At 32.7% G+C, this 15,298-nt stretch overlaps 1 protein-coding gene across 1 annotated transcript in view; it reads right to left on the bottom strand.

Annotated features, from left to right (window-relative positions):
• Positions 1 to 222: 222 nt before the first annotated feature.
• The window catches only part of LOC127723954 (scavenger receptor cysteine-rich domain superfamily protein-like), a 46,754-nt gene continuing 31,678 nt past the window's right edge, over positions 223 to 15,298 (bottom strand). Inside the window, exons 24-31 of the mRNA XM_052230670.1 lie at positions 13,840 to 13,984; positions 13,299 to 13,462; positions 12,191 to 12,357; positions 10,573 to 10,714; positions 5,469 to 5,671; positions 2,470 to 2,623; positions 962 to 1,169; positions 223 to 379 (exon numbers count right to left, since the gene is read on the bottom strand). Coding sequence (XP_052086630.1) covers positions 259 to 379; positions 962 to 1,169; positions 2,470 to 2,623; positions 5,469 to 5,671; positions 10,573 to 10,714; positions 12,191 to 12,357; positions 13,299 to 13,462; positions 13,840 to 13,984 — 1,304 coding nt within the window. The 3' untranslated portion in view covers positions 223 to 258. The remainder of the gene's footprint in view (positions 380 to 961; positions 1,170 to 2,469; positions 2,624 to 5,468; positions 5,672 to 10,572; positions 10,715 to 12,190; positions 12,358 to 13,298; positions 13,463 to 13,839; positions 13,985 to 15,298) is intronic.

Raw genomic sequence — 15,298 nt, 5'->3', positions numbered from 1 at the left:
AAAAAGAAGCAATTCATAAACTTCACTTCATTTTTAGGAAATACAGGTCCAAATAAAATAAATGTGTACATGTTCTTCGTTATAGCGGGCTCTACACACGCGCGAAGAATACTATGTTGATGCAATTCATACAACTACGATTTATTATCATAAATTGTGAAGAATTATTCTTACAAAATATTAAAATTCCGTACTGCTAAGATTTACTTAACTAGACAGTAATTATCATTTTTCAACGAATTTTATTGAATACAATTATTATAACTTCCAAGCGGCCTCACATTCTAGATTATTAGAAACATTGTCTGAAACTTGTACTTCTAACACAATTACATCATTTGCAAGGTATCTGACGAGTACATTTTCCATTAAAGGTGATCTAAAATGTAAAAAACACGAAGTTTGATAAAATAGCAAAGTAGATGTTGGCAATAGTGGAGCTGGAATATTTGAAATAAAAAGCAGTTTGCAAATCCTGTTATGTTTACATTAAATGAAGATAAAAAAATACCAATATCAGAAATTCCTATAATATAAACATAAATACAGAAACTGTTTATTTTTTTTTCGAGCAGTAGTTCATTAAAGGCAACTGTAATAAAAAGGGATCTTTTCTTTTTAGTATTGGGTGTTTGTTTGTCTTGTTTTTTTTTAAAATTTTCTTAATAGGAATATTATCATGTGGATGTTCTATTTTGTTTTGTTTGTTGATACTTTTACCTCGACACTCTTATTATCTAAATTAAAAATATGTTAAAAGACAAAATCAGTATCTAGTCTCATCAAACTTAAAACTGGTCAAAATCAGCAAAATACAAATATATGTAATGTGCTGAAGGAATAACAAAAAGATGCAGAGGGCCGATTAAAATTATAAATACAAGCGCATAATCAGTTTTATAAAATAACGTTGCTGTATTTCAGTGGAAGAGTTCAAACTCGCACATTTATTCATACTTACGAGTTTTTTACAATTAACAATGTTTCATCCAATCCATCTTTCTTCATAGTGAGAAAGCAGTGGGTTAAAGAAAGATAGTGATCGTAGTGGTCCTCATTTACACCTATTCTGTACACAAATTTTCCACTGAACTGTTTGTCGTCCGTTTGTGTCAGTTCAGAATCATAGTACAGGTCGACATGAAATAAACTTTTTTCAGAGCCATTTGCTGTAAGTATTTAATATTTGTGTTAATATTTCAACATACCAAAGCGGATTATGCATTAATAAATGTATTGACGAGTTTAATTTGACATTCAAATCAAGGTGATAATATGTTGGTGTGTTATGTATTAGAACCTTGTTTGTGCCAAACTGAATCACCATTTTGGAGTTTTTAACGTGTTAGTTCAAAAGGTAACAGTTCACAAGAAGTCATGTAATCCTAGCTGGAAGAGATGTTCTGACTACGATACGATTAGTCTCCTATATAACATTCAAATGCCACGTGATAAATTATGAAGGGATATGTTAGATTTCTTTGCCAGATTTTTTTTAGTGATATTACTCCATGGCTTTGTTCTTAATAACAATTTATAGTTGTGGCGTGGTCGTCAGTTTGCAAAAAAATTCGCTCAAACCGGTGCTAGTGGCCGTCTTAAACTTGCAGTGAGGTGAGAGTTATTTGCTCCGTGTTGAAGGCCTCACTAGAACTTTGAGATGAAGAACAACAATATAAAGGCGTTATTCTGTTGTTGTTTTTTTTTCTTTTTTTTTTGCTGTCCATATACTGATAGTGTCATGGATGGATACCCTATATCCTTTCTTTTCTAATATATGGAAAATGGGTAAAAAACATATTATCAAATCGTCTGAATACTACCTATTGATCATAATAAGGTACCGTCTAAGTTTCGGAACATTTCATATGGTCTGACAAAGTTATTGATGTCAGACAAACTTTAGCTCCAGAGTGTATCTAAATGTTAACTACAAAAATCAGTAAATTCCGAAAAAGTGGAACAAAACTTCAAAATGTGCCTTTTATTCATAAACAGCTACTGTCCAAGTTCCTTAAATTTCCAGTCATATTTGACAAAGTTTTTAATGTCTTGAAATATTTAAAGCACAGAAGGAACTCAAATGATTACGCCTCTAACATCGACGCCGCCACCTGACGACGAAATTTGGGATTGTTTTTTCTCGACAAAAAGTAAACGTAACTATGACATCGTAGAGTACTTTGTTGGGAGGGGGTGGGTACATGTAGGTATAAAATAGATCAATAAATAAGTAAATAAATAAAAAGAGCTAATCAAACTGATTGGTTAGATTGATTGATTATTGGTTACGATATTGCAAAAAAATCTAGTTTTTTTATTCGAGCGTCACTGTTGAGTCTTTTGTAAACGAAATGCGCGTCTGGTGTACACAATTGTACTCCTGGTATCCATGACATATTCAATATATTAATTACAAAATTATAGAAAAACTGAAAACAGTTTTAAAAATATTGTAAACATTCTTACCGTTGTCATCATCTAATTCTAAATTTCCATCGATCTGATGGTAATGAAGGATTCTGTCATCCTTAAAAAGTTGACACTCTAAAGGAATTTCATGTGTAACACCCTCTGATATAAATGTTATGTTGTTTTGAAAAGTAATGTAGAAATGGGATATCTGAAAGAAGGAAGACCAATATTATCCTTTTCTTAAGATAGTCCATATATTAAAAAAAAAACTGCAATTTATTTAGAATTAATGAATTGAAGATAAATCTCCACAGGGCAAGTGATATTGGTTTTGTTATTCAAGACTTCACATACCAAATATTATAAGATACCTCAATTTATACATAATGTTTATGTGTAAAATGTTAGACTTACTGAATCGTTGTATGTATTGATCAGATCTCTACATTGTATAAAACCAAACGTTTAGCAACGGGGATTAAAGAATGTCTTCTGAGTTGAATTTATTTTTTTCTTAAGCACCATAAAACAATATAATAACTATACAATCATCTTTTCTACAATAAATGGCTACAAGTGGTAATAAGAAGAATATTTTTTGATTTATTTAAATGTACCGATCTAGCATATTTCAGTATGCACGACACACGCACTTTTGAAATGATTTTCCTCTGGTAAATCCACAGTCAAACACGTTATAAGCCGTAACACATTAAAACAAAAGTTCGTTTTTGCAAAAAAAAAAAAAAAATGCTGCCTAAAAGAGGGACGAAAGATACCAGAGGGACGACAGATACCAGAGGGACATTCAAACTCATAGATCGAAAACAAACTGACAACGCCATGGCCAAAATTAAAAGACAAACAGACAAATAATAGTACAGATGACACAACATAGAAAACTAAAGACTAAGCAGCAAGAACCCCACCATAAACTGGGGGTGATCTCAGGTGCTCCGGAATGGTAAGCAGATCCTGCTCCACATGTGGCACCCGTCGTGTTGCTTATTTTATTACAAATCCGGTAAATATTCTAATTCGGTAGATCACATTCGTGAAAAGGGGAGGGTATTGTAGTTACGACATAAGGAACATATCCGATATCATCTGTGAAACGGTTATTCCATAACGGTCAACCAACTCGTGATGGCGTCAATAAAATTTACGAAGGGATGTGGGATGAGACAACTATCCAACAGAGTTAGCCGTGTGATCTCATATCTAAACATCTATAACCCCCAAAGGTGACTGGGGAATAGAAATATGGTCGTAAAACCCTTGCCAAAGTGGGGCGTCCGTTTGTTTGTGCGGGATTTACAAGAACGCAACCACGTCCGATCAGAATCGGGACGTCCTAGTGTAGATACAGTGCCACGCTCTCTTCACGTTAAAAAGCATTGCAACAACTCTTTGAGGGTTCGTTGGTGGCCTGTTGCAAGTAAAAATATCTGTCCCTATTCAATTTACCCTCATTTTCCAGTGGCAGTTTAAATTTCCCCGACCTTCATCCCGGACGGCCTCTATAACAGAACCTACCTATTTTATTTATTGTTATTTTGTGCTCGTTCTAAACACGCATGGACTATTTGCCACTGGACATTAATCAACCAACAATCAACCAATCAATCAACAGTTACATAAATTACAAACTGAATTTTTCAATAACAATCCATCACCAAATCCTTTCTAAATTGGATATGGCATTTGAGCGGAGAGTTTCCTTGGCAACTGACAGACCACTTACATTTGGTAGCGAAAAGTGTCAGAAATGAAAATATGCATGTTTTGCATGCATGTCTCGAATGATTATCAACCGTCTAATGGTAGATATGTGTATTACTCGGGAGAGGAGATGAACATTTAAAAATGGAGTGATGAAAAGAAAGCATGGCCATGTAATTTTTCTACACTTTGGCACATACATTGCATGCGTTTTTCAGAAGAATTAAAGAAGATAGGGCGTTACTATCAAAGGGACAGTAATCAAATAACGCACGAAATCTTAAATACATAAAGAAGTTTGGTAATATTGCCCAAGGTATGTTATATGTATTACTTTTTCAGTAGAATTTGTTGTATCGAGCGTCTCTGCTAAATGTTAATCAAATACTATATACATGATATATACTTTGAGAATTTTGCGCGCATCTATTCGTGTCGAAGAGAAAGAAGATATTAACAAGCCAATGGAAAACTCTGAATCGTTCATCTAATAAAACTTTGCTTTATAATGTCCCGACGTAAGCACGACAAACAGACAAACAACATTTTAAAAATCTAGGATTACGCTACACGAAAGCTAACAAAAATTAATGAAATCTTGTCCCTACTCCGCATGCTATCCTTCTTGATTACTCTGTTAAATCCGTCGATGAAAAATATTCGGTAATAAGTCACGCTCATTCCTTTATAAATCTTTTCTTACCATTAAACATTTACAAATACCAACAACAAGTACGCGTTGATTCTTTTACACATGAAACCTATTTGATCACGGAAGGAAACATTCGAATTTGGCACGTATGTGTTTTGATAAAAAATAGACTTGGCCGTTTCCAAAAGAAGGTGCTTTATATTGGTACGCAAAATTTGTTTTATACATTTTGATAATTCTGCTGAATTTGTAGTCGCAAGAAAATGCTACAGGTTTTTTTTCATGACCAACAAACACAATTGCGAGATAAGTGAATGTGATCTCTTGAACTGCTGTATACAAATAATGCTATTATAAGTTAACATGCAAGTTCTTACCAAAACAATGCCTATTTTGGCATCCACACAACACCCTTTCTATTAAACAATAAAATTATCTAACATTTGTTTAATTTACAATAAGCATCGTACATAGACAATGCATGATGTGCTATTCGCAGGCTACACCAGCGCGTTTCATTAGCATTCTGTTGCAATAATTTAAGTCTTACAGTTTTACATTCACAGTTTTAAACGTTTTTTATCATCAATATTAATCCGATTTTCTTCTCTTTTTTTGTAACATACTAGTAAGCGTTAAACAGTTTTATACAATATAATAATCAAGAACTTGTATTTACATTTTTGGTTGACCCACATTCATTATACGGCTGATTAAACAGAAGTTTGTCACCAACTATTTGTCCATAACAGTCAGGATCCATCATGTATATGTCAGAGTAATTGACTTGTAGGTTTGCCATTTTTAATAATGTGATGTTGATTGCTGCTCCCCATCTATTCACTTCACAGTTCAGGGACAACAGATCTTTGAAATCAAATGCTGAAAACAAAATCCGATAATTAGCGCTCAAAAATAATTAAATATATCAAAATAAGATTACTATGTTTACATTTATTTCAAGGTAAATGACTCCTTAATAATAAAGTGAACAAAATAGTTATTTCTGCTTTAAACAAATCTGCGTGCGGAGGTCACAAAATTATTTCAGTTTCTCACCTCCAATAAAATAAATAGAAAAACAGTTATTTAATATAAAATATATATTGAGTTCAAATGAATGGTAAGGTGCAAAAAATGCAAAACGTTTCAGTAAACAATTGTGGCCCAAAAAAGTGAGTCTAAAAATTCTATCGTACTATCTTTTTACATGCAGATGTACTAACACAATTTTGTGTTGAACAACGAAATAAGAATCTTGATGGGTGCTATGGCACATTATAAATGATTACAAACATGATAATCTATGAACACAGTACGAAACGCCATAGTGTGACAATGGCCCTTAACATTTTTTCCATTGTTGTGACCGCCTTATCATTAAAATCTTGTAAAAATGTCGTTACACATCCTTGCTTTAAAATGTTTGAATTCAAGCGGTCCTGATAATCGTTAATCAGAAGAGCGCTTCAATGCCTCGAAATGTCTAAAGTAATAATTTCTTGTCTATACTTTTATAATTTATAATTTTTGAGCTTCTTTGTTTGTTTCTCTGATATAGAATTATTCTTAAAGATGCTCACAAAATGTAAGTCGTACGGTAACACTTAAACAATAGAATAATGAAACACCATTAAACGAAAAAAAAAAATTAATTGATCCGTTGGTAGCCTTTTCAAACGCCCTACATCTGCGTCTGTCCAATACTCTCTCTCTTTCGGTGTCAGCAACTTCCCGTCCAGCTTGTTCGAGTCACTTTTTAGAACTCGCGTACTGAATTTTATTTGTCCACGAAATGGTTGCAAAACAACGTTAAGACAACAATTATTTATATTTTAACATGTATTGACGTTACATATTTTCATATACATCATAACAACATTCCAATAAGTCGCTACATGTACATATTCATATTTTCTTTTCTAATTTTTCAAAATAAAACTCTTTTCATCAACATGATCAACATTCATGTATGTTTTTGTACTAAATGTCAATAAGATCAGTTAATATCCGTAAATAAACTTAATGGCGATAAGTACGGTGAAAATCCGTATATTAAATACAGGCGATAACTACTGTTAAAATTCATAAATGGCATAATGGCGATACACGCAGTTAAAATCGTTTAAATGGATATAATGGCGTTGCGTACAGTCATAATCAGCTTTGAATAACTTAATAGCGACACGTACAGTTAAAATCCGTAGATACACTTTATGATGATAACTTCAGTTAAAATACGCTAATAAACTTGATGGCGATAAGTACATTTTTTTCTACAATCAAAATTCGATAATAAACTCATTGGCGATACGAACAATTATACTAGAGGGGCCTGATGGGTTATTTTCGTTCTTCGTGATCGGCGCATTTTCGCTATCGTGATCGGTTTTTCTACAGATTGTATTTTTATATTTTCGTGTTCCGTGATCATGGAAATTTATTTTCTGTGAATCGTGATTGACAAAAAAATCAACTCGTGAATCGTGATGAGACCCCCCTATCAGGCCAGTCATACTAGGTTAATTGTTCGAAAATTAACAAATTCAGATTTTGTAATTATGTATTGGCACATTTTCATTGCTTATTGTAAAATTGCAGCGCGAAAAGAGAAGATTTTTTTTAGTACGTCCGGTCCTATATTAATAACTAATTTACTTAAAAAGATTGATAAAAACAGAGGAAGTAATTTGACAATATGTCACATTTGAACAATCACTTAATCATCAAATTTGAACAGTCACTTAATTGTCACATTTGAACTGTCACTTAATCGTAACATTTGAACAGTCACTTAATCGTAACATTTGAACAGTCACTTAATCGTCACATTTAAACTGTCACTTAATCGTCACATTTGAACAGTCACTTAATCATTTGGTTGAATAGTATTTTTTAAAGTGTTAATAAGCTAATTACTGTGGTAATCATTTCTAAAAAAAAAAACAAACCTAGAGGCTCTAAAGAGCCTGTGTCGCTCAACTAGGTCTATGTGCATATCCTACATTGTAGACGAGAATAGAATTCATGACAAAAATCTCTTTTTTTGTTGATTCTATTGCTGATCGTTTTGTCTGTTTAGTTCTCTCTATCTTCCTAAGTGTTTACTCAAAACACAACAGAGGGTAAAATAATCCTCATTTAAAGGCAATGACGTCTATAAAGAGTGACCGTCTAATAACTGTATGGGCAAAATTTGACTTATTGGCAGATCTTGCCTTGCTGATCATTTTTGTTATTTAAAGTTTCTATCTATTTATTATAATTATCAAGATATAAGGCAAAAACGCAAAAAAATAGTAAAAATTGTCATCATTGAGCAATAGCTCATAGAAGGAGTCGACTGATGATTTCGACTATGGGACTTAATTCAAGGTCTCGTCTTGGTGATTATTATTGCAATTAAAGTTTCTCTGTATATCATATAGTTTTAAAGATGATAGGCACAAAAGAAAAAAAATGGTAAAATTTGTCATTTAAGGGCAATAACTCATATAAGAATTCCTCTGACAGTTTTAACGTAATTAGTCAATTGGAAGAGCTCAGTATTAGTTATCCCATGAGGATACGGTGTGTTAGTGTTAGATAACCCCGATGGCTGGAGGCCGGAGGGTGATCGTACACTGACACACCAAGTCCGAGTTGGTTAACACTTTTGCATCCCAGCTCCTTTAAGACTATATGAAAAAACATTTACGCTTCATGACATCTAGTTCAGAATGCCATACAATAATTATGATATACTTTATATATAACTATATAGTATATACAATTTATGATCCCCAGATACAATGTTTAAATATGTTAAACTAACAGTGAGTTTGAATCCAGTCGTCCTGGTGTAGGGTTATGAATCGTGGCTTCATATGCTTAAGGCCTTGAATTCGGTTCCCCGCATAGACACTGGAAAGTAAATAGATGTTTATGCTCCACCTACAATAGTAGAGGGGCATTATGTTTTTCGGTCTGTGCGTCCATTCGTTCGTTCGTTCGTTCGTTCGTTCGTCCGTCCGTCCGTCCCGCTTCATGTTAAAGTTTTTGGTCAAGTTAGTTTTTGATGAAGTTGAAGTCCAATCAACTTGAAACTTAGTACACATGTTCCCTATGATATGATGTTTTGAATTGTAATGCCAAATTAGAGTTTTGACCTAAATTTCACGGTCCACTGAACATAGAAAATGATAGTACGAGTGGGACATCCGTGTACTATGGACACATTCTTGTTTATACATAAATTTTGAAAGTTAGTTTTTATTCCGCATAATACGGAATAAAAATATGTCTAAGTTTTATTGTTGTGTTCGACATTCCCGCCAAAATGTTACAGAACAAAAGAAAGCATGCATAACAAAGAAACTCAACGTAGGGTGATCTGGTAAGGGTGATCTGACTCAGATCACCCCTGTTAGAACAAAGGAGTTGGGATGTAAACATTGTAAACATTTCTGCCCCTGACAGATTTTTTCTATTGATAACGGTTTTCAAAAAATAGACAACACTTGCATTTTATCCCTATGTTCTATTTTTACCCATGTCGGTCATCTTGGTTGGCAAGCGGGGTTATATGACACCTTTTTTAAACTAAATACCCAAATGATGATTGTGGCCAAGATTGGTTTAATTTGGTCCAGTAGTTTCAGAGGAGAAGATTTTTGTTAAAGTTAACAGACGGACGCCAAGTGATGAGAAAAGCCCACTTGTCCCAAGTAAGCTAAAAAGGATGTTACGATGATAACACATCATTATATCTATAGCTCTTTATTGGGAATAAGGCAGATTAAAAAAATCTAAAGTAATCTAAATTTTTAAAAATCTTATAGTTCCATTCAACAGATGTCTGAGATAGTAATTGAAAAATTACAATTAGAACACGTGGCTCCGAAACATCAATAACGCGAGCGATATTTTATTTTTATGCTCTCATTTAAAATAATGAGGGTAAAGAATCGTTGACATTTTATCAAATTTGACGAATCTATCTTTCATTAAATGAATCTGTCTATTCGTCATATAGTTATGATTTTTAACAAAATTGTTAATGTCGAATTAAGCAAACGATGCTTGATATTACAAAGCCTTAATCTATTTTCAAATTAAGACATTTATATGTAAACAGACAAAAAAGGAACAAAAATAATACATAGTAATTTCCAGAGCTAAATGAACAAAGGTAGATGTTGGGATATACGTCAATGCGTACAACTCAACGCTAAAAACAAGTGGATATTGCATATAATGCTGCTCTAGTCTTGCATTATATGAAGCATGATAATGATGCTACAAAAAAAGGAAATGTCATGTAAACAGGAGGATTTCTGCATATTCTTTTTAAAAGAGGGACAAAAGATATCAGAGGGACAGTCAAACTCATAGATTGAAAACAAACTGACAACGCCATGGCCAATAATAAATAGACAAACAGACAAAAAATAGTACAGATGACACAACATAGAAAACTAAAGACTAAGCAACACGAACTTCACCAAAAACTGGGGGTGATCACAGGAGCTCCGGAAGGATAAGCAGATCCTGCTCCACATGTGGCACCCGTTGTGTTGCTTATGTTATTACAAATTTGGAAAGTAGACTAATTCGGTAGGTCACATTCGTGAAAAAGATTGTAGAGAAAACTCACTTTCCGGCTGTTTTGAACCCTAAATAGATATTTGTACTAATGTCAACAGCGAAACACGATTCCTTCATTTCCTTTTGTTAAAAATACATTTAGCTTACAAAACAAAACTGTTTACTTGCAAACATTGCTGAAATATTATACCACTTACGAGACCAATGGAGTTTGAAACCTCTTGCTGATCTCTGCCCATTTGTCTTGAATCTTATCCAAAACTGATTGGATAAGGCCACAGGAATATATGATGACACGGAATATTTTCCTAGTTCTTTTCCAAAGGGTGAATCTTTTATCTACAATACAACGGAGATATCATGTCTTTCAAAGTTTTTTTTTGGTAAAAGAAACTAAAGATATATAAAATCATTCTGGTACATAGAATTAGGTTAATCGTGCAGCTTCTGACAATTAATGACATTATTATGGTCCTTTGTTGTCTTTGTTTATGAAGATACCGAGAATATATTGAAAATAAAACTGCATATATTTTTCTAAATACGATTTGACCCCTTGAATCGTCCGCATTGTTATATTGTTTAATAATGATAAGAATAGATTTCATAACTAGTGAACATGGGATATCGCTTGATATCAACTCTAGTTATTTGATTACAAGATAATAATAAACGAGCTTTGTGCGAGTTTATATTCAATTTGTTACTATTAAAATTAAATAACGAGATTTATATCAATCGATATCCAGTTCTCACGACTGTTTAACCTATTTCATTTATGGTAAACATTCTCATCGTGTTAAATAAAAAAAAAATCAACGAATCGTTTATCTTCTTTGCACTGGCATACAAATATGACGTCATATATTTAGTTCCTGCATTAAAACTTTTAGCATCAGACATTTTAAAACTTTTTGTATGCTTCAGAATGTATTAAAATTGAACAAATTAGCAGATTTTTTTAGATGAAAAGTGTGAGTGTATTGTATATAATTGAAAAAATCACATATTTCCGTTGCCATGGGCGAAATTTACATATTATAAACCTTCGAAAATCATCAATGACAAAACGAATAGCTAATAGAAATGTCGCATTATCGTCTAATAATGCTGGATAAGCCAATCAAATTAAACTAATTTGTCGTATCACTTATTTGTATCACACTCCTAGCAATGTGGTACGAGAATTATCTCTTTATGGGGGAAATAATAACGGGCAACAACCATAAGAAAATACAGGATATTCAAAACAAAGAAGAAATGCAAATTAGTGAAAAGATTTTTATGATAGTTTATATATGCATACCAATTCTAGCACGTTAAACATTTACAAACGCTTTGAATACTTTTGGACATTGAGTGTTTGTCGCAGTTGGTTGTTGTCTGTAATATAAGTTTGTCGTAAAGTGTTATGTCATAAATCAGGTTGTGATGTTTTTATTGTTTGAATTGTTTCACATTTTATAGAGGACTATACGGTATAGGGTTTCCCATTGTTGAAGGCAGTACGGTGAACTATAGATGTTTTAATCCACCGTCATTAGGGCTCTTGTAAAGTTGGCTGATTGGCAATCATACCACATCTCCTTTGTCAATAAGAACAAATCATATCATTTGTACATGTATCTTACCTCATTGCGACAACTCGTTTCAATAGTTAAACAGTGTACAAATGTGTACATTTATCAAGGAATGCACTTTACCTAATGTGAAAGTAAACAAAACTAAATAGTATGCTTCAGTTACATTATCTTCTGGCATTCATTAGTATAAGCAACTATAAGTTATCAATTAACTGTATACAAGAAGGATTACCTGGAGGAAATCACCTGTGTCTGCCATTTGAAAGACATCAACTGATAGTTTGTACAGACCTGGAGGTGGTTGTATGATGTACAAACAATCTGTATTCGGATTATAACGACCAGGATAGTTATCAGACATGACAGTACCAGTTGCAGAGTAATACTGTTGTACACAATCTAAATTGCAAAAGTATATTCTTTTTTAATACTAATAGAGTCAAATAAGGCTAAAAGTTACTCGAAAGTTTACTTTAAAAAACGAAGTTCATTTAAAGTTAAATTTTACTAACTATCTACTGTAATGCAAAAATGAGGTTTTGCTCTCATATTTTACAAAATCCAAGTTCTTTAGCATCACAGAACATGTAGCATGAGAAAGGCGAACGATACAAAAGGGATATTAAAACTCATGAGTCGAGAAAAAAAATGTCATGGCAAAAAAAGAAAAACGACACACAACTTTCTACCTAGAACATTGAAAACGCAATAGTTTCTGAAAATGATATAGCGAAAGAAAATTTAACGCTATATTTAACAGAAATTTATATCCTACTTAGGCATGTGACAGAACCTGTTGAAAACTGTATACATCTCGTGGTGATCTTTTTTTGTCGCACCCAATTGATAGCTTTTTTTATTTTGTTCGATGTTTCCGTTGATTAATGATACTATTTATCTTGTACTACCATAGTAATTTCAATATTTAGATCCCTTAACAGTACATAGTACTAACATATTTCATTTTTTTAACCAATTCATATACACCCATTCCTGTGTTTCCGTATAGTTTTTTTAGTTTTGTGTTCATTTGATAAAAATGGCTTACTAAACAAATTTTGGGATTTTCATTCAGACAATTTCTGACAAGGTATAAGCATGACGATGTACATTTAATTTTGAGTTTTTTCATCGTTGCAGGATAATTATTGATACTTCATGTGAAGCAGCCAGCGTGTATTAATGTTTGTTATGTTTTTTCATTAGTATTCATTCATATTGTATTTACATAGAGATTGAAAAAACCTTACATTTCCAAATTTCACTCAACGCATGCTTTCATATGATTTGTTGTCTTTCATATTAATAATTCAAACCAGTAATGCAATAACTATTCTTACCAAAACATTTTAAATGAGCGTAACGATGATGACAGGATGCTGTTTTTGAAATTTGACACTGAGCTATATGATCCTCCAATCCGCTACATGTCAACTGATCAACTCCAAACGCTGACCGATGCATTTCTAAGGAAGGCAAGTGATATAAGTAGGGAAATGTGTCCCTAAAATACAACAAAAACATAACATTAACAATTGTTTTTCTCTCCTATTTGTTATCTTTCATTTCTTATTTCCCTCTTCTTTAAACATCTAACAGAATTTCCGTAAAAAAATATTTACACAAGTTGACACGCTGAATTATTGAAGACAATCTCCATTTGTATGTTCAATTGTAGTTTCCACAGGCACGTACATTCGCAATTTTGCTTCAAGAAATTGAAGTTCACAAAAAAAGAATTGTTAAAAAGTTTTTCTGTTATCGATTATATCACATGCATCTTCTTATTTATAATTAAACTACATGCTTATCTTGTTAATATCGGTTCTATCTTATTTATCCCCTTTTTAAGTGATTTTCACAGTTTTGAAAACAGCTTACCTGTACCCAATCGTATTGCAAAGCACTTGCAATTCTGAGAGTCCATAATTATTGTCACACAGACTTCCCCACTGTTCATTCTCTTTTAAATCGATTCGACCATCAGCTGGTGACGATCCCCCGGAAAGTCTAACTTCGTTTCCCCCTTTAATCAAAATCATAAAAAGAAAAGTGGCGAAGAGTTCATTAGAAACAACAAACAGTATAATATGTTTTATATCCATATATATAAGGTAAAGCAAAGCGATAATTTTTTCATATCTTTAGAAATGAAGCATGTAAGAGGAACCAAATATTTGTGTACAAGAAATCCCTTGTCAAAGAAAAGTTAAGGAAGGAAGAAATGCGTGCAAATGTAAGTTGTCCCAGTTGCTGTCATAGTCATACATGTAAATGATAATAATTTCTTTTAAATTTCGTGCCTCCGAAACGCTTTTGTGGATATACCTTCATCAGAAATGCTCAAACCTAAACTGAATGGAATCAGAACGTAAACCATTTGTCGAATATTATCTTTTAAAAGCGAAATCAACTGAATTGTTTTGATAATTCTAACATGTATCAGAGTTAACATGACTAGTACAAGAGAACAAATACGTGACAGAGATATAAATATGTAAGTATCATCCTGGAAGACGATATCGGTATTATCAAGACATAAAAGCGATTTATTTGTTATACGAAAGAGAAAAAGACATTTATCACACTCAAACTACTACCCGCATCGATAACAGTGCTAGTGACATTAATAGCCACGTATGTTTGGATTGAAGCGTTCCTACTAAAAGTAAGTTCATTATTATCCAATTATATACACCAAATCATTCCAGAATCTGCAGGAATTTCAACAGAAACAGACAAAAACATGAACTTAAGTCCAACTGCCGTAGTTCCACAAAAAAACTGTGAATAGAAAGGACACACAAACACGATCTGTCCTTCACACCATTGTGTAATTCACGTGTGGTGTACATGTATTTTGCACATCGAAATCGTAAAAATATCAAATACTAGTATTTTCTGCTAGTGAATGCAGATTCACATTTTGTTCCGCGAATAATATTTTTAAATTGGCAGACACCCCAATAGTATTAAATTTTCCCTTTTTATTCCATCAAAATCTGAAAATAGCGATTGTTAAATGAAGACTGTTGCTCTGGACATATTAGAAGAATTTAATATAAAAAATTCTTCAACTTATAATTTGTTAAGACGCGCGTTTAGCCTCCAATACCAGTTGTGCTTGAATCAACACAGCTAGACGGACAAATCATATTAAAAAATGTCTAAGTTAAAGAGCATTCAAGAGATTATAGATCTTTGAAATATAAGTAGAAGTTTATTTGAAGAAAATAATCCAGTAGCTGCCATTGTGTTTAAAAAGGTATGCAGATCGTTGTGACATTCGTTTCTCCTTTTTAAATTCACAAAATTATATATGTCCACATCTCCTTAACGT

Source organism: Mytilus californianus, unplaced genomic scaffold (genome assembly GCF_021869535.1).
Source record: "Mytilus californianus isolate M0D057914Y unplaced genomic scaffold, xbMytCali1.0.p SCAF_13, whole genome shotgun sequence".
NCBI lineage: Eukaryota > Metazoa > Mollusca > Bivalvia > Mytilida > Mytilidae > Mytilus > Mytilus californianus.
This window is presented reverse-complemented; position numbering and strand designations above follow the sequence as displayed.